Below are 19,149 nucleotides of genomic sequence, written 5' to 3' on the forward strand. Positions count from 1 at the left end.
CCTGTATTTCAGTTTTTTGTCCTCTGCCTCTTGTCCTGTCACTGGGCACTACGGACAAGAGTCTGGCCCCATCTTGCGCATTCCCTTCCATCACATATCTATATTGATAACCTCCCTGCAAGCTTTCTCTCCTCCAGGCTGAACAGTCACAGCTCTCCCAGCCTCCCCTTCTACGTCAGATCTTCTAGTCTCTTATTCACCTTCATGGTCCTTTGCCGGACTCTTTCCAGTATGTCCCTGTCTCTCTTGTACTGAGGAATCTAGAACTGGATGCAGAACTCCACATACAGCCTCAACTGTGCTCAACAGAGGGGAAGCTTGACCTGATGGTAACAGTCTTCCTAATGACACTTTGGATGCTGTTGGCCGCCTTTGCTGCAAGGTCACATTGCTGGCTCATGGTCTAAGGTGTTGTCCACCAGAACCCCAAGGTTCTTCTCAGGAAAAGCTGCTTTTCAGTCAGTCAGCCCCCAGAGTGTACTGGTATGTACTACTATGGGGTTCTTCCCGGCCACTCTGCAGGACTTTGTGCTTCCCCTTACTGAACTGCATGAGATTTCTGTCAGCCCAGTTCTCCAGCCTGTGGAAGTCCCTCTGGATAGCAGCAAAGCCAGAGGTCTACCAACCACTCCCACTGCTGTGAGTTCCATTTTTTAATCTACAAACTTGCTGAGGGTGCACTGTGCCCCATCATTCAGGTCATTAATGTTAAACAGCATAAATCATAGTTGTATAAGCCGTAACACAGCCATGCTGGGAAAAAATTGATCTTCATAAAATATATTGAATCGGTTTGTGTTATTATAAAGTTTTCATTAATTACTGTACAACTGTTTCAAAAAGAATTACGTACAGAATGTGAAAAATCTGAGTTTAACTTCAGTTCAGTAAAAAATAAAATTGGCTTAAAAGAGAGTAATACGGCTGATATTCTGTTGCAGCACAAAACTAAGGAGCCTGTTTTCTGTCGATATCAATGAGTAATTTTTGTAAGAAATTAGAACAGTATTGCTAGCACAAGAGCTGATATGTCAGGATAACACAATTATTTACAATGTATAATGAATTATGAAGTGAAAAAGCAGTAAGTGCTTTTGCTTTTTTTTTTTTTTTTTTTTTTTTGGAGAACCAATGCAATGAGCAAATATGTAAAGCCCAAGCAACACAAAGAAAAGCTACGTTTCAGGTCATGGCTTGCCACTGCCATCCTCAGATGCTCAGAAAAAGCCTTGGCTACATTAGAATTACCATTAAAGCAGTGGAGAAAAAAGCTAAACTGTTAAAGGCTGTACTGATTCAAAGTTTGCAAGCTTCACGGACGTTTTGTGAAAGCCAGTGGGCATTCCTCAAGAGCGAAATTTGCTGTATCTAGCCCAAGTCACTTTGATTAACATTATTTGACAGCGTCACTCATGATTCAGCAAAATCACTCTGCCAAGTTTATCAGATTTATAACATTAAACAACAAATATGCAAATTTCCATGTACAAGCACTGTTTTGAAGTATCATGCCACAAACGCTACAGTAAATCAGTATAAATCCACAGAAGTCAACTTTTATGCCAATTTACACCAAACTTGCCCCACTGTATTTACACTACTACACTCTAATTCTTTTACTTAAGTACTGCTGACATTGTGGACATTAAGAGCAACTTTAAAACAATTTATGAAGTGATGCAGCCCTCAAAAGGAGGTGCAGTGCCTTAAGAGGAATACAATTGTCTCAAATTCTCATCTTCAGAATAAATCTGAATATTACTTATTATGAATAACACTGTTCAGAATCAGGGCAGGCTGAATTACAACTGTTACAAGAAGACAGTAGGATAACAAGCATCTTTTTGATTCAGGAGCAGATACTGGTGGTGACAAAAATCAATCTTGAGGTTCTAAGTACTGAGAATAGAAATGTTATCTTCATCTTAGAAACTGCATCTACAGATGCTCACACTGATCTAAATGAGGCTTGCGCACATCACTTAGGAAGAAGGAAACTAAGCTTCTCACAGCTTTCCTTTCTCCAATAAACGATCTTCTGTAGCTGTTATTTAAAAGAAACAGAACTTCAGGTCCAGTCCTTTTTCAGCTGAGCTGAGAGAAAATTTGCTCTGATAAGGAACTCTAAGTGCTCACATGAAAGAGGAGACAGGTCAAAGGTACATATGTAACAGAAGGAATCACTGGGCACTAATGGGGACCCAAAGCCCCTATTTTCCTGGTCAATTTCCACACCTCAAAATGAAGGCCTTGCGACCAAAAGAAGATATAAGATTGCTTTTTGCCAGAGTAAGAGCAGAACTGACAGCAAATTTAGACTATAGGCCTGGTTTCAAAACAACTTGAGTCAATTTATAAAGTTTAGATCAGTTTATAAAGTTCAGATGGAAACCAAGTAACACATGATAGTTTTAGCAGTCTTGCTGTGAACACTTCAGTAGATTCAGATCCAAAAATTATTGGAACTAAAAATAAATGTCCCAATCTGCAAACTACAGACGCCATGGCTCTGACATCAGCAAGTGCTGAGTACTCAGATGGATAGTGTGATAATTTCCAAATGAGACCTTTCTATTACATAAAATAGTTTCTAGAAATTGCCAGCAGGCAGCTTAACATGCAAAAACCAGATGAAGAACAGCCATTAGAAAGCTATGTGGGTACGGGGTGTTGACAGTTCGAAGCAGCTTTACTCACCTTAGATGTTGCTACATGTCTGCAAAGTCACTGGTAGGCTGGGCTACAGATTTCTGGCAAAAGAATTTCCAGCAAGGTACGGTAGTTACCAAAAATCATTTTGCATGAGGAGGCAAACCAGACAAAAACCTTTGCTAGAAAGCACAGAGTCAAAAGAGATACACACAGAGCAGTACATGCAAACAGGTGACTCTAAGCAACCCATAGCCTGGTATTAATAGCATTCCCATGGGAATCAACAATTCTATCCATTGGATGGGTGATACCTGTAATGGGTATGGAGATTTCCAGTGTGTCCCAGGCAAATGTTTAGTGTAGATTCTCTCTTGAGTTTCATTACAAAAAAAAAAAAAAAAAAAATCTCAAATTTGTATTTCAATGCAGAAATGGATAGTATTTTCCCAAGATAGCACACAGTTTTCTCTCCAGATCTGATTGTCAGACTCAATTAACTGGAGCTAAGTATCACATTTTCCTCTTGCTTCATAGTCTTCACATTAAGAAGAAATGCAGGACATTAGTGAAGATCAAAGTCTTATCCATCAGCCTTAAGATTATTTTGGGCAATTTCATGATCATTATTGTTGTTATTCACTTCAAAATATTCCTGAACACTTACTTGCAGGTTTTGTGGTCTCAAAACCAAACCAAATCTGTCCCCAATTGGATCAGACCTGAAGAATGTTTTCCCACATCCTTTAGGATGTTACAATATAAAAATACCACTTAACTTCATTGACATCAGCCAGCCATTTAGAAGATGAAATTGTACTGGAATTTCCTTTGAGTGTCTTCTTAATGTTTCTTGCTTACGCAAATTAAAGAACTCAAGATAAAGCTTCAGCAATTGATTAGTTGAAGACTTTTATCTCAGCTCATCACACTCCCTCTGACTGCCAAGAGTAAGAAAGCCACTATCCCATTTTCTCATTGGGAGTGAAATATATACCATGACAGTCTTAATTTAATAACAGGATGAACAACTTACGGCCCACAGGACATGTACAGACTGCCAGGACAATAAATCTCTTCCAGAGCCCACATCCCCTCCCCTCCTCCCAAGTGCCCTTCAAGTGCAGACTGCAGGTTAGAGGAACAGGCCAGCTGGCCACCAGCCCCTTTCCAGTGCTATTTTGCCTGAAAATCCAGCTGTTCGTCCCCATTAGGTGACGCTCCACGACAGTCAGTTCACATTAGGAAATCCTGGACCTCTGCATGTGCACAGAAAGACCACAGTGGGTGTAACCACATGGCAGGAGGGGAAGGGGTCATGGCATATAATTCACTTTATCTACCAGAATACGATATGTGGTCCACTCCACCAGGGTAACTAGGCATGATGTACAACATAATAGTAGTGACAATAATACCTTTCATTAGCACCAGTTAGAGTATTCAAAGCTGCAGCATAAGCTATGACTGGTTTCTTACCTATTTTGTGTTTTACATTTTACCTACCTTTCCCATAGCAACACATTCTGTGACCCGGTTACTCAGTAGGTAACCGTTCTGTTAAGCTACTGATCAAGTTCAGCTATGTTTAGGAAATTAATGGGAAGGCTGACCAAGAAACAGCAATTTCCTTAGGGAAAGGATAGCCAGTTTTCCTTATGAAACCAAGCTAAAAACTATGTCAACGGGAATTGCAAGGCATCTCAGTTTGGTATTAGTATTATTTCTCATCGTGGAGATAACTAAATAGTGCATTATTAAATGTTTCCTTATCAAGATAAAGACTACCTTTAAATTCATGTATTTTCCCTATATACAACTCCCTGCCCATATACAGTTTCCTCTGTAAACCTGCAAGGAAGACTGGGCTGGCAACTTCAGTAAGCCAAGCAACTGATCATGACCCCTGGAAAGACCTGTATACCCACATGAGAGCTGCACAGATATCTGAGACTCACATGGTTGTACAGGTATATCACGTTTGGATTTAAAAATACATCTACCCTCTGTGTGTGGTGGGGACTAGTGTAGGCCATGTCAAGGACTGGGGGTGATCTGTGTGCTTACAAAGCCAGAACTGGCCAAAGCCTTGCACAGCTGCAAAACAAATGCTCGGAGTCTACTGTGGTACAAGATTCAAGTGATGTATGTCAGGCGGAGAAGTGTAGTCAAGGGCAGGCATTGGTCAGTTCTCAAAGCAAGACTTCTTTACTGCCAGGACTATTGTTTATCCATGAAGCTTCAGTTAAAACTCTCCTTCCCATTGTGGAAGTGGATTTCTTCCCTGCCTTTCAGAGGCACACCTTTGTTAGGACACCCACAGTCCATCTGAATTTCTTAATTTGGATCTTTTGAAGTGTCTGATATTTACAGGGACAGAATCACTGGGTTTGCTTGTCATCAATAATACATCTATCCTGTGAAGAACAAGGAGACTGTGATATTTAAAAAAAAAAAAAAATAGAAAGAGAAAAAAAAAAAAAAAAAGAAGAGAGAACTCCATTTCACTTTCAACTGCCTGAAAAAACACCTTCCTCTTGGACCCGTGTGGATATACGCAAAGAGCGAGAGAATGCAGCCTTTGAACAGTAACTGATATAAATCTTTCTCCTCTGATCATTCCCCCTCTGACTCATAAATCTCAATCTACCAAGAAATGAGTGCCTAGTTCCCACAGAGTGTACCATGCATCTAGAAGGGAGGCACAATTAAAAGAAGAGAGAAGAAAAACAAACAGTGTGGGAGCCATTTCCTTAATAAACAGAACACTTTCCACTTCTTATTCATTGTAATGAGTATCAATAAATAAGTGGAATAAGCAACAGGTTTGAATAGAACATAGATGAATTTAAGTTTAATGCAAGTAAAGTGCATTATAATAAGTCTGGATTGAGAAAGATGTTGAGAAGAGTGGGTTTTCAAGAGACTGCTTACATTTTAATGTTTAGTGAGACCTGGATCTGCAGTAGATGGGTATAAAAAACAATGAGAAAGTGCCTTTCATGTTTCCAGCCTCGTGCAGTCATTTGTTTGTTGTCTTTTTTTAAAAACAAGTTAGGGCAAGTGAGACTCATCTCATCTTTCTGTGTATTTTTTTAAAAAAATCAAGAAAATCCAAATTTAAAAAGCCATAAACAAATACCAAGGGGAGGGAGGGAGGACTTTATTCTACACAACGACTAGTCCTCAACTGCTGCTCTTCTGCAGTCATGGTCACAGCTATCCTGCACAGCATCACCTCCCTCTCTGATTTTCAGACCTCATGTACAAGCTTAGGTAGCTACAGATAAGCTTTGGTGCTGCCCAGAGAACGTCAAAATGTGAGAGGTGTTGAAGTCCTGCAGGTCCCTCTCTGCCATGTATCTGGAGATGGGCTCTTGCTCTGAGTCAGGCAAGGTAGAGGGAAGGCAGGCTCATATCCCTTATTCCCACGGATGCCACCTTGACCCAGACGACTGCGGCTTGTGAGCTGACTCCCAGCACAAAGCGCTGTGACTGAAGTTATGTGACATTTGGAGCACTGCAGTATCACTTCTATCCCGTAGACCAAGTGCCCAGTAGCTGGCAAGAGCAAGAGTTTACATCACCCGTGACCAAACCAGAAATACAAGATTAGCTGCCAGTGTGATTTAAGATTCCCAAAGCAGCACAGAAGCAGATAAGGAAAGCAAATCAAACTGCCCTTGGAAAGATAAAGAAACTTTGCAGCTGACATAGGAAGAGCAGCTATTGAGGTACACAAGGATGTTCCAGCCTCAAGCTAAAAACTGGAAATATTTTGAAAGGTGACAGAAATTAAGAACCCATGCAAGCCTTGAGCTTAAAAATCCTGCGATGTTGAAGGAACTAAATCTGCCTTTCTGCTTCCCAGGACATACGGCCTTGGTAACAGATGATATATATCACTTCCTAGTTCAGCCTAGCTACATAGGTTTTCAGTAAGGCTTGTCTGGTACAGCACAGAGCATCTTTGCTTCATCCGCTCACTGTTCAGCTGCCTGCTACCCCGATTTATCACTTTGGAAACACTCCCACCCAAAGTCCCCACGTGCTAGATAGAGCTAGAAGGACTATTCTGTGATTCCAGACCAACTTTAGCTGTCATGCAGGGCCTGGACCAGGATGGGAGGTTGCACTGAATGTCTCAGATGAGCATCTCCATTCTTCCCTGGATGTCTCAGTCACCTTGTACCATGGGATCTCTTCTGTGACAAGATCCAGCACAGCCATTACATCCCATAAGCACCACCAGTGTCATACACCCCAATGCAGTGTCCCAGGTCTCCAGACTCCAAACAAAACTCCATCTCTCCCATACATCACAACCAAACAAATCTAAAAGAAATCATGACATCTTGGACACATCAAATGTCCAGCTGGAGCAGTGCCACCCTAGTGACTTGATTCACTCCAGGCAGCTGTCTGGGAACAAATGCAACAGTTTCTCTTGTATCCTCCAACATAAAGCATTTCCACAAACTTCTAGGTGGTATTTGGAGACAAGGACCCAAACCCGTCTCTTGTTTCTTTGCTCCCTCTGGTGGGTGCTAGCCTGCTACCCAAACACCTGCTTGGGTAGCGCTGCCAGGGAGCCACACACAGAAGCTAAAGCAGTCTGTAAAGTTATTACACAGCCTCCTTAAGAGCTCATTAATAAGCACTGTTAATTCTTACCAATAGCACCACTGCTCATTACAGGACCTAGCCGATTAAAAAGCAGATCTAGGAAGAGAGTTTCTGAGTTACAGACTTCAGTGTTGGCAACCGCTGACATCTCCAGCCAATATCCAGATCCCGCAGCCCTGACAAGGCCAAACACCCACCACCTAATACTCCTGGGCATCAGACCACAGCCATGGGCAACGATTGTACAACGATGGATACTGACCCATGCACAGCTATTCAAAAAGAAAGTGATCACAGCTCCTATAACTGTGAACTTGGATATTTGTGCAAAGAAAGACAGTGAGTATATCAGATCTGTTGCATAAAGCGTGGGCCAAGAAGCTAATCACTTCTGTGTCTAATTATCTTTTTTCTTGTCATTCTTCATATTCCACTGTATTTTCAAATTCAGTTCAAATTGAGGCCTCCCTTGCCTTTCCTAGACAAATAGACTAAATGCCAGTGAGAATGGATCTTAAAATCTATATTTTAAGCACTGCAGTAGTATAACTAGTCAAGACAAAATTACTTATAACTGCTGACTCAGCACAATACTGCAAGCAAGAAGATACTGCAAACTCTTTCAGTTCTCTCTTGAGAAATGTATTCAACCTTGTTTAGACCAATCTTGTGCTTGTTCTTGGTATCTTCAGAAAAGACATAGTGAAATAATTGTATAAGAAAACCAAGACCATCAGAACACTTTTTAATTAAGGAGAGATCAGGCACTGTAGTCATTTGGGGTGTAGAGAGGGGGTTGGTTTCATTTGATTTTTGCTTTATATCTTAAGGATGAATTATTACTGCAGGAAAAGTATGACTGAAATAATCATATTCCTCCTTTTATGTTTAAAGGCATTACAAGCTCATATCTAGATGTTGAACAAAATCAAATATAGATCTCTTCCTAATTTTCCAAGTTGCAGAATAAGTACTGCACAGTAGAAAACAATATCTAATACAAGAGGTGGCAATAGGGATTTCATGCAGCTTATATATATTCACATTAAAAGATATGCAATCACAAGGAAGTGTGACTCATTTGACACTGGAGAGAGATTTTCTTTTTAACTATGCATGAAAGGGGTAGGATTGCCATACACTGCTCTACCAGCAGTGAATTACAAGTAGTAAGGGAGTCGCTGCATTTTACAGTCTGTAGCAGTCACATTCAGAAATAAAAAGTCCTGGTTCTTGTCTGTAAAATCAAGTCATACAAGCCCAACATTGCCCCCCTTCTCCCCCCCCACCCCGAAATTCAGCCACCAGATTCCTAATTAAGACATGCTGGACTGGACAACTTGTGAATCACATCTCATTCCTCAAAAGGCAACGGGGTAGCAAGACCTTCCGCTAGCGTCTACTCAACGAGAAACAAGGAAAGCCCATGCTTGCCAGGCAATCACGGGTACTCAGACACATCACTCAAACTCTGTCAAGGAAGCACTCGAAGGTCACGACCCACAGAAGACCCTGACAAATCAAACATGCGACCCAGCATAAAAAAGATGCTACTGTCTCCTCAGCCCAGGTTTGCACCATAATATCAACATGATCCCAAACTGAATAAAAACACCACAGTGTTTGTATTTTCTCATGTCTTTAGACAGTAATTGCAATGTACCCACTTATCTTCCACTCTTCTGCATAGCTCCTAAACACGCATGGGGCTTCCTTCCTTTATAAAACCAGACAGTTACAATTTACTCTGTAACAACAATTTGTTTGGATTTCCATTTATAAAAGCCAACCAAAATGCCACATGGTACAGTAATTTCTATACTGATGAAATACAAAGGTTCTGTAAAGTTTATAGAGCCATTTAAACTGCATTAGCTAAACTGTTTTGCCAAACTACATTTTCCAACTCATCCGTCCTTATTATGCTATATACAAGCTCACTTCTTCCAAGAGTCACCCTTACTCACATAATCAAATCATGCCATTTGAAATGCAGTGACACTATTTTGTCATGTAAAACGGCTGAAATTAACTTGATGGCGGCAGTGGAAGGATTGCTGCTACCCAGAATTTGTTATGAGAAGTAAAAGCTGGAAAAGAGTTAGATCTCTTGAAATCACAGATTTTAAATACCAGAGGCACAAAGTATTTAAAAGCCATTAAATACCATGGCTCATCGTAAAAGGAGGATCCACGTTCTGAAACACTTGTCCCGAATCATTTAAATGGAAATATTAAAGAAGGAAAACTGCTATGGAATTACAGGATTTATTTATATAGACTGACAAACTCACTTTATGGTAAAATGTTTTTTAAACGTCAAGCAGTATAAATAAGATATCTGAAATTACTACCTAATATAATGACTTATATAAGTACCTTCAAAATAATGATTATATGAAGACTGAAATAAGTTTGACAGACTGAGATATAACCAAAATCGCTGTAGTCAAAGCAATTTGTCCAAAGCAAAAACCACTTTAAACACTTTAACACGTGTGTGTTGAATATAAAAGTAAAGTACAGTTTTTCTACAACAGTAAAAAAAGTTTTAAAAAAACACTTGGGGAAAAAAAAAAAATCAATCCTGCCACTCCCTTCACTTTTGCTGGGCACACCAATTTTCACATTTTGGTCAAAGATCCACTGCACACACATGGCTTCTCTATTTTACCTCATTTTGAGAAAACTGTTTGCAGAAAGCATGCCTTGAAGAAACATCTGACAACTACATGTCCACATGATTAAATGAAAGAGAGTAAAACCCAAAAATAGATACATTATGCACTTTACAACAGCAGCAATTGCTTGCTTGCAAGCCCCTGGCCAGAATCCTTCTCCTCAACAAAATAAATTAATGCTAGCCAGTTCTCAAGACATTACATCAGCAGAAAAAGGCTTAGGTCTCCCTTGTATCAATAAAGAACATCATCTGACCTAAAGTGCACGTCTTCCATCACTAAACCACTTTCAAATGAAACAATACCAACCTTCAAAGACATCTTCATACCATAAGCTGTCTTTATCGACCATTTCAACTAGTTACCGTATTTATTATCTGTCTAGCCCATAATCTTTGAAGAAGGCTAATGAGACCCGAGAAGTGAAAGACGATTCCAGCCAGTATTATGTATGGACCTTTTTCACTCTTGTTCAGTACGAAGATACACAGCACTGCAGAATCTTTCAGTATCAACTTCTCCCACCAAACCCACACTGCAGACTTAATCTTAAAAAGACACCCTCTCAGGATAAACAAAGTAAACTCATATTCATCAGACCTGAAAGATGTTTTCACCAGTGCCTCAGGACTGTCCACTGGTGGTAGTTCATCTGCTAAGATTTCTTCAGGAGGTCTAGGGTCACTGATGATGGTCGGCTTTGACCTTTCCTTGAGGTTGCCAGTCAGCCCACCAATAATGGTGTTCCACAAGCAGTTTTGTGATTTAGACCCTGCAAAAGCAGAGAGTGAGAAGCAAAAATAAATTCACAGGCCTATCATCCAGTCTCTCAGCAGTCTGGAAAACAAAGATGGTCTGTTATCTTTTTACCTTTGCATCACCACACTTTGGGATTAAGCCTGAAAACCTGAAATAAAGCTCAAAATGGAAATAAGCACTAATGTTCAATTCATTCTGAATCCAAGACTGTAATGCTTCCCATAAAAACAGATCATGGAGTTTTCATGTATCAATAAAAACCATCCTCTCTTCATTTTACTTAGCTTATAGCTTAGCATCCATTGATGTGGCAGTATAGCCAAATAACCAAAACAAAAAACAAAGCATCAAATCAATACAATATTAATCACTGACTTTCTTAAAAGTACTGAAATACTGCTTAGTTCAGTTAAGAGACTTCCCACAACAGAGGTGCAGCAAGAATTAATCTTAGTGGGTTCCAAAGTAATAAGACATACCAACTCTACTGGTAGTCATTTTCCATGGGCTTCTTATCAATTGGCAAAATGAAAAAAAAAAATTCTGATGAAAAGGATATTTCTGAAGTCAGCAACTGATTTTTATAAGAGACTGTAGAGGTAAATTTTCAAATATTTTCCTGGCATTCACACTTAATTCTCCAGCAGAGACAATTAAAAAGCAAATAGTTGACCTAACACATATGGAGAAAGGTTGACCTTTTGCTGCAGTACATACAAAGTACGTAAGAGGAAACCAAATAGAAGAGCTGTTATCCCATGTCTCTCCTGTGAATATATCACGAGAAACTACTGTTAGAAGCAGCAATATCTGCTGCTACGGACAGGTGATAGCAGCCTTATTTTGCTGGTTGTCTTAAATGTCATGTTTTCACACCTAAATGATGCAAAGACAGAAGAGCAGCAAGAATGCTCATTTGACTTCTCCATTCCAAAATAATTTTCAGAGCATTTCCCAGCTAATCAGGAAAGCTCCATACTCATAGGCTAGCCTGATCTCAATTGCCAGCAGCTATTTAATGTGCAAGGACCTTATTTACCTAGATTTAGAGGTAGCTTTGACGTCCTGTGCCAAGTTCTGTGCTACAATAACTAGAAAAATTACTCTTCACACCAGGTAGTCTAAGGCAAGTAATGTCTACAAAACAGCTGCAGAAATAAATACATCAATACATCTTTATCATTCAAGGACTTGCGATGTTATGTCAATACCGCTGTTTCTGTTCACCCAAATTTCTCAAAATTTCTTAATCTTACTTGAATAGGTAAGCATTTCTTTTCCCTTTTTGTAAGGGGAAGTATAAAGAATGTAAAAGTTTTAAATGATCTGACTGTACAGGTCATCTGTGATGGAGCCAAAAATATTGTGATTCCCTACAATATTTGAGAGGATTGCTTTTTTTTTTTTTTTTTTTTAAAAAAAAACCCAAAAACTATGGCATACTCAGCACGGGTGAAACCAGAATTTTACCAGTCAAAATAGAAAAAGAAATTGCTACCTAGCCACACATCTTGCACACTAAGACAAGAGAGCAGGACACTAATACTTGTAAAAAAAAGCCACTGTGCCTTTTTAAAATAATATTTTATGGAAAAGAGGCTCTCAGCCACTTTTATAATTCTGAAGTTTTTTCCTGCAATTACTCCAAGGAATCTGCTGAGCTTCCCAAAGCACCACCTTCTCCCTATCTTCTCAGCTCCACCCTTTCTTTTATTCCAGTTAGTGACAGGCTAACTAACTGCCACTAAAAACCATATAATCACTCAAATCAATTTTTTTTTCTTTAAACAAAAACAGCATAAGAAAACCAAGTAGTTGTTTCAGCGTATATAGGGTTTTTTTCTCTATGTTCTCTACACATCTTTGGCTCTTCTGAAGATCAACAGCCACAAATCAACCAACTGACATTAATTAACCAACTTCACTAGAACAAGGGAATACCCACTTGTCCTAATCAGTGTTCAACCTCCCCACAGCTATGCTTAAGTGAAGGGAATTTGGCAAATGTTTTATTTAACTGGCCTGCCTGAACAGACACCAGCCAGGAGCTTCCAGCTGCCTGAAATGCTGAAAGCCTGATGAACTTAAATTCCCACAGCCACAACTGCTCAAAGACTGTTAGTGCAGTGTTACTTATAGCAAGATGACATAGTGAGATACCAGGTACATTAACCGCTGCTAGAGGGAGTAGTAACCACTTAAATACAGTCTCCTAAATGGACTGGAATTTGACATTTAAGAGTACAGGGGATTGGGTAGCCCTAGTATTGGAATGAGTAACAATTTTAATTTCAAATCCATGTGAATAAGTGTAAACATTTGCAAAAATGCTTCTCCCTCCTTACTCCAGGTAAGTAAGGTCAGCCAAAATGGGTATGGTTTGTTAAGTGTTCTGTGACAGCCCAGCTGTGATTCCACTGAAATTTCTGAAGGTTTTACAGTTGAACTCAAACGGGCAGCTGTTACAGAGCACTGGAAATGCTGTTCTCTTTGTGAAGTTGGTAATTGCCTTTGAGTTAAGCTTTCGAGTGAATGTGAAAGGCACAATGCAGGAAGATACCCAGTCTCTGGTTTGTGACTCGGACACAAGGATAACCATGATAATCCTTTATGACTTCAGTTACTGCTTAGACCTTTATCCTCAAACGCTGCAGCTTTTTCTGCCATTTAATCAGAACGTTTTTGAATGTTTGATCTGTGCTCCACTGTTTGTTCAATGGAACATGGTGTGATAGAGTAGGTTATATTACTCTCTGCATAAATTCTGGGCATCACTCATTTAACTCACGTTAGGAGAGCATATGCCTCAGACATTTCCCTCCTTTCCATAACACAGTTCCCATTCTAATTTTGCTTACCATTCCCACAGAGTTGTCACCTTATTAATGATACCCTACAAGAAGCTAGGTGGATCATTAAATCCTCAACCTGACTCCCAGACCACTAAATTTAACTCCTGAAAGTGAAGGTCTGCTTTACACTTCGAATTATCTCCCTTCATCCCTACACCATGCCTCTGTGGCTATTTCCCAACCAGGCTTATCTAAGTGTTCCTCTCAGTATCGCATTTCTTCTACAGACAAATAGCCTGCAGCCTTGATCTCACCTCCCCACTTAATCCCATGCAGCACTGGGCCTCGATGAGCCCTTGTAAAGGGGTATCCTGTGCTTTCATTCAGCTGATAGCCATCCACCAGCCTGTTCTCCTCCATGAAATGCCAGCCACCCCTACCCCTGCAAATAAGGCTTGGCTGCCTGGCTGAGAGCCAAGATTAAAGCAGGAACAGAACCTGGTTGTTCCTGGGTCTCAGACCTGCACCCTGTGCACGTTCACCAAAAGTCAAGTTCTTACGAATGTCAGAATCAGAACTGAAATGCCAGCTCAGTTCCAAATGTCATCACATTATGCTTGACCTACTTGTCAGGCAATATCGCAGCATGAAGCCGTCGTAATCCAAATATCCAGGAATAAACCATACTTGGGGTAAATCTTCCGACTCTGTACCTAGCATCTAGGAATTTTCATGGATAAACAGTGGAACGATAAAGAACTCGAAAATGTTTGCATTTACATTTCTCTCTTCTGTGATTCCCTTTGCCATATGCATTTTCAGGGTTGAACCAGCCAGGACTGACGAATAGTTTAAGCTTTTAAGCTTTACTGTCTACAAAATGAAGGAAAATAAATACTAAATCAGGAATAAGGAATGTCAGTACAATTTTCTCTCAGTCCTGTTCAATCTGCTCCATCACCTTGTAAGTCACTACATGCAACAGATTTCATAGCCACAGATGTTCCTTCTGCATTATGCACCTTAGCTACCTATGTGAGGTTTGGCATGCTCAGAGTGCCACCCTGTGACTGTGTGAAATACTGCACCATAAATGTAAAGTATTTTGATCTGCACCACCCACGATGATGGCAAATGACCCCCTTTTAATGATGAGAAGGGGATTTTCTCCCTGCTAAGCGATGACGAATCAACATGAAACTGCATTATGAACAGGATTTCCTATCTTCCTCCTCATTCCTATATATTTTGTCACATGAGTTTTAATAATTTACATGGTCAAAGTCATGGTCAGTTGGTGCTACATTACCAGATGTATTCCTTTATTTTGTTCAAGCTTGGGTCATTTATTTCAAATCCCAAGCCATACCTTCAGCTCCTAACCTTGCTGTGTGAAGGTGATGGAGGAGCTATCAGTAAGGTTTAATTACATTTTTCATAAGCTATTTCTAAGGCTTGATTCAAACCTCTTTGTAGCCAACTTCAGCTGCCTTTGTGACACATACTGTTATAACCTTTTGTGCCTGAAGCAACAGTAAGGCAACAAAGCCTTCCATTCTTTTAAATTTGCACCAACACTGTTCAGTAAGACTGAACTTCTGTAAGTGACTTTTCCAACTAAGTACTATGGTTCCTCAGTTTAGTACTGTAAATTAACGGTAATAACAGGTCAGACATCATATGAGCTTAAAAGACTTATTAAATGCGTTTATTTCTACAGTAGTTATAGAAATCAACCAGTTAAAATAAAAAAAAAGACTACTTACGGGCAAATCGTGAAAGTGGTCGTGCATTTTTGTCACCTGTCTCGTTTGCAACTGAAAGGAGAAAATAGAAATAAAAAGCATTCAAATTTTACATTAAGATTAATGATAATGGCAATTATCATGCATATAAGGGAGAGAAGACTGGTCACAGTAACAGCAACTGGCTATGTACACATAGATATATAATACTTAATGCAACCAAATATATTACTTTGCATGTTTGTCTGTCTGTCTGGTTCAGTTTGGCTTTCAGAGTCAGGAGGTCACACCACAAGGCCCCTGTCTCGACCCACATAATAACTGAATCATATAACTGCCCAACATTCAAGCACTAGCCATTAATAGTACCTAGCAATATATGATAGCAGTCATCCTTACACATTCTATTTTATATTGTACTTTTTTCCAAGTCTTAAATAAAATGTATTTTTTCCTGTTTGCATTAATGACTGCAATAAGGAAAAAGTAAGATTATTCCATCTATATAAAGAAATGCACCTAGCGATGTCGGAAGCCCAGAGGATCATTGAAGAGCAAATTAAATGAAAATCAAGGATCTGTGCAAAGGGATCCTCTGACATTTGGAACAGCATATAGATATCAGCTAGGATAAAAACAACCCTGTACAAATCCTGCTTTTTTCTGCCTCTGATTCATAACGGCATAGCTCTCAACATTTCTGTGATCTGGGCAGCATACTGTTAGTCAAGAGCATAAATGACTCTTCGGGGTTCTTGCAATATTAAACTACAGCTGAAAAAAAGAGGAGAGTTATCAAGGAGAGGAATTGCCACCCATTACTTTTTATTTTGTGTAGCTCCAATAATCATGAGGAACAGCATTGATGACACACAGGGAGGAGAGCATAAGTGTGCACAGAAACCTTGCCAACTCTTTTATTTCTTTAAAAATGCTGGTTTCTCGAGACAAAACTAACCAAGCTAAGAAATACCACAAGAGGATGCAAAATATGACCAGAACTGAGACTCAGAGGTTCCTAGCAATATAATGTCAACTGAACTACAATGGACTTTTTGAAGCCAGAAAAGACTTTTGATGAAATTTAATTCTCCTGACAAGGCCTATATTCAGTGTCACTCCAGCTTTCCTTACTTACTCTCCGACCTTTACCTGTTGACTGAAGTGGCTACAGCACCTAGTGTAGTAGTGAACAGAGGGACTCTTAACAAATCGCACCAGTAGATGGTGCGGTTAAAACACTGGTGCCTCTCTACCAGTCTGGGGAACTCTCCAGGCTGGCCAGAGCGGTCTCCCAGGTCCATCAAGACACCCTTCCTTGGCCTGAGTCCATCACAGGTACCTGCAGCACAAACCCCAACCAAATCAGCCCTCCCGGGACACTGCGTGCGGACACACCAGAGTGACTGCACAGAGTTAGGCGGGTCCAGAGCAGTTCATAGTTTCAGAGTCAAATCTCGCTCTGCTCGAGGGGATAGCATAGTGAAGGAGCGGCAGCAGCATCCTCCATGGGGCAGGGATCAACAGAGTTGGACCCAGCATGATCAAAAACCGTGCCAGAAAACACTGCTATAGCCAACATGTAAGGGTCAAGCGGACAGGCTTTGCCTTTAAGTCAGTGATGACAGATTGCAAGGGGTAGGCTGAGAGACTGCCTGCCGTGCTGGTCTCTTCTGGGGTCCTAAGTATCCTTCCTTATTGCAGCAGAGCCCAGGCAAAGATGTCTAAGTTGGAACATCAAGTAAACTATAAGGTCAATGAGGAAAGAGCTTATGAGGGTCTCTGCACTGTTATCTGCTTTAGAGTTATTTCCCCATTCTGGTGGTAGATGGCACTCCCTGGTCACAAGGGGCTTCAGGTACACACCGGGTCTCACCTTTGTGCCACCCTCCAGCTGGATGTTGCAACAAGAGTTTTGGAGCACTCCATCCAGCATCTGTGTTTGGGCAGCTCAGCTCCCAGACTCACGGCACCCAACACAACAGGTGTCGTGAGCCCCCTCAAAAATAAGCATTTTCCCATTCCAGGCTGCACAGCTTTGTTTTCGGTTGTCAGTGCTTTCAAACATCAGATGGTGTCACATACAGAGTAATGCCCTTCCACCTGCCATACAGTCACACAGAGCAAAGGTGCAGGTTGAACAGCTAAGCAATAAGCAGGACAGAAAGCACCGGGGATGCTGAACCTGCATTACTAGCAAGATTCCTGGGAGAAACTAGAGAGCTAACCACTGCCTGGGAATTGTCTGGGACACATGAGGTGCGTGTGTAGGTCAGATCTCAGGTTTGTTTAGCCCTGTAATCAAAAGGGGAAGAACTCAAAGGCAAAAAGCATTTCTGCATTTGCTCTGTGTGAAAACCTTAGAAGATTTTACTTGATGCAGTTTTTACCGTGGAACTCCGGCATGTATATCCTACAGTTGTCTCACAGGAGTCTTTGGACACAAAGAACTAACAGACCTATGTAAATGAGAAAAGACTTTTTCTCCAGATGGTCTGAAATCTTCTCCACCCTATGTTTATTCAAGTTTATTAATAGTAATAAGCTTTTGGGAGAAAGCAGGTATGAATTAATGAAGCCAGAGAAAGAAGCTTAATCTCTGAGAGAGCAAGGCACAACTCACACCAAAAACAATTTCTGGTATTTCCAAAGATCTCCTGTACCACTGTCTCTTCAGATAAGACAGTTTTCCAGCCACACTCTATCCTTATACACTGAAATCTAGGCTGATTATAATCTCTGATTAGGTGAGACTATTGGCATGAAAACTGCAGATATTGACTTCATTCCCCTGAGTGGGTGGGACCTTCTTCAGCTTCCATCCCACCATTTGTAATTATTTTCATGACATTAAACCATGCACATTAGAAGTTATTTTCCATTCTAACATGGAAGCACATAAATCATGCTGAAGGGTATAGCAACACACAGGTAGCTTGTAAGTAACTTCTGTTCCTTCAGAGAGGCAGCCGTGTAGGAGACATCATCCTGTAATCACCCCGTTAGAGCAAAACATCCCTGCACTGTGCTCTCTTGTCCAAGTAGACAACAAAATATCAGGCCTAGTCAAATTTCTTCCATCTTGAAGTATTATGTTGCATCATAACTGCCTGGAAGTCTCAAGAGCCTCTCACTGCAGTTATAACTACCTTCATAGGCATGGTCAGTTCTTTGACTAACAGGGATCACTCACATATGTGAATTCACTGCTTGCCCCCTTCATAGGCAAGCTTCATTTTTTAATGTCTGCCCTGTTAAACTGTTTATTTCCTACAGCTTGCCACCTTTTTCCACAAAAGGTATCGATTTCACCCAGTACGCCCCCTCAGCCAATTTAGCTTTCAAAGATCCTTTGTCAGACTTCTAGTACAATGCAAAGAAAAACATACCACTCTGTAGTATTGACTCATCAAGACTGACAGACAATAGCACATCACCTATATTTTGCTATTAAGCAGCCAAGAGGCTGAAAAAAGAAAATCAGGTAATTTTTTACCCACCAGTAAACACATTCTTTCAAGGAGAATTCTTTTAATCAGCCAAAGGGCTTAACTCTCTCTCTCTCTCTCTATATATATATATATATATATATGTTATCTCTATATACATAAGAGCTTAACTATATATTTCACAGTGCTAGTAAATTTGTCAGTATTTGGAAGTAGTAAAGTACATTAGAGAAGCTGAGAACACAGATATGTAGATAAATTTATATTGAATATACAATCTGAATAAGCTCTTCTCTAGGATTTTTTTTTTGCTTTTGCTTCTTTTCCCCTTCAATGCCACATATTTTAAACAGCATTCCTGTAAAAAAAACCCTTTGGCTTGCCATAACGTATTATCTCCTGGTAAACTTTTCCCTTTAAAACTCAGAAGAACAAAAGACAGTACTGC

At 40.2% G+C, this 19,149-nt stretch overlaps 1 protein-coding gene across 4 annotated transcripts in view; it reads right to left on the reverse strand.

The window, feature by feature from the left end:
- The window catches only part of PDE1C (phosphodiesterase 1C), a 391,546-nt gene that overhangs the window by 267,378 nt on the left and 105,019 nt on the right, over positions 1 to 19,149 (reverse strand). For all 4 annotated transcript variants that reach the window (XM_074900989.1, XM_074900987.1, XM_074900988.1 and 1 more), the window contains exons 2-3: positions 15,274 to 15,324; positions 10,557 to 10,728 (exon numbers count right to left, since the gene is read on the reverse strand). In XM_074900989.1, the coding sequence (XP_074757090.1) occupies positions 10,557 to 10,728; positions 15,274 to 15,324 (223 nt within the window). The remainder of the gene's footprint in view (positions 1 to 10,556; positions 10,729 to 15,273; positions 15,325 to 19,149) is intronic.

The sequence above is a fragment of the Athene noctua genome, chromosome 2, assembly GCF_965140245.1.
Source record: "Athene noctua chromosome 2, bAthNoc1.hap1.1, whole genome shotgun sequence".
Classification (NCBI taxonomy): domain Eukaryota; kingdom Metazoa; phylum Chordata; class Aves; order Strigiformes; family Strigidae; genus Athene; species Athene noctua.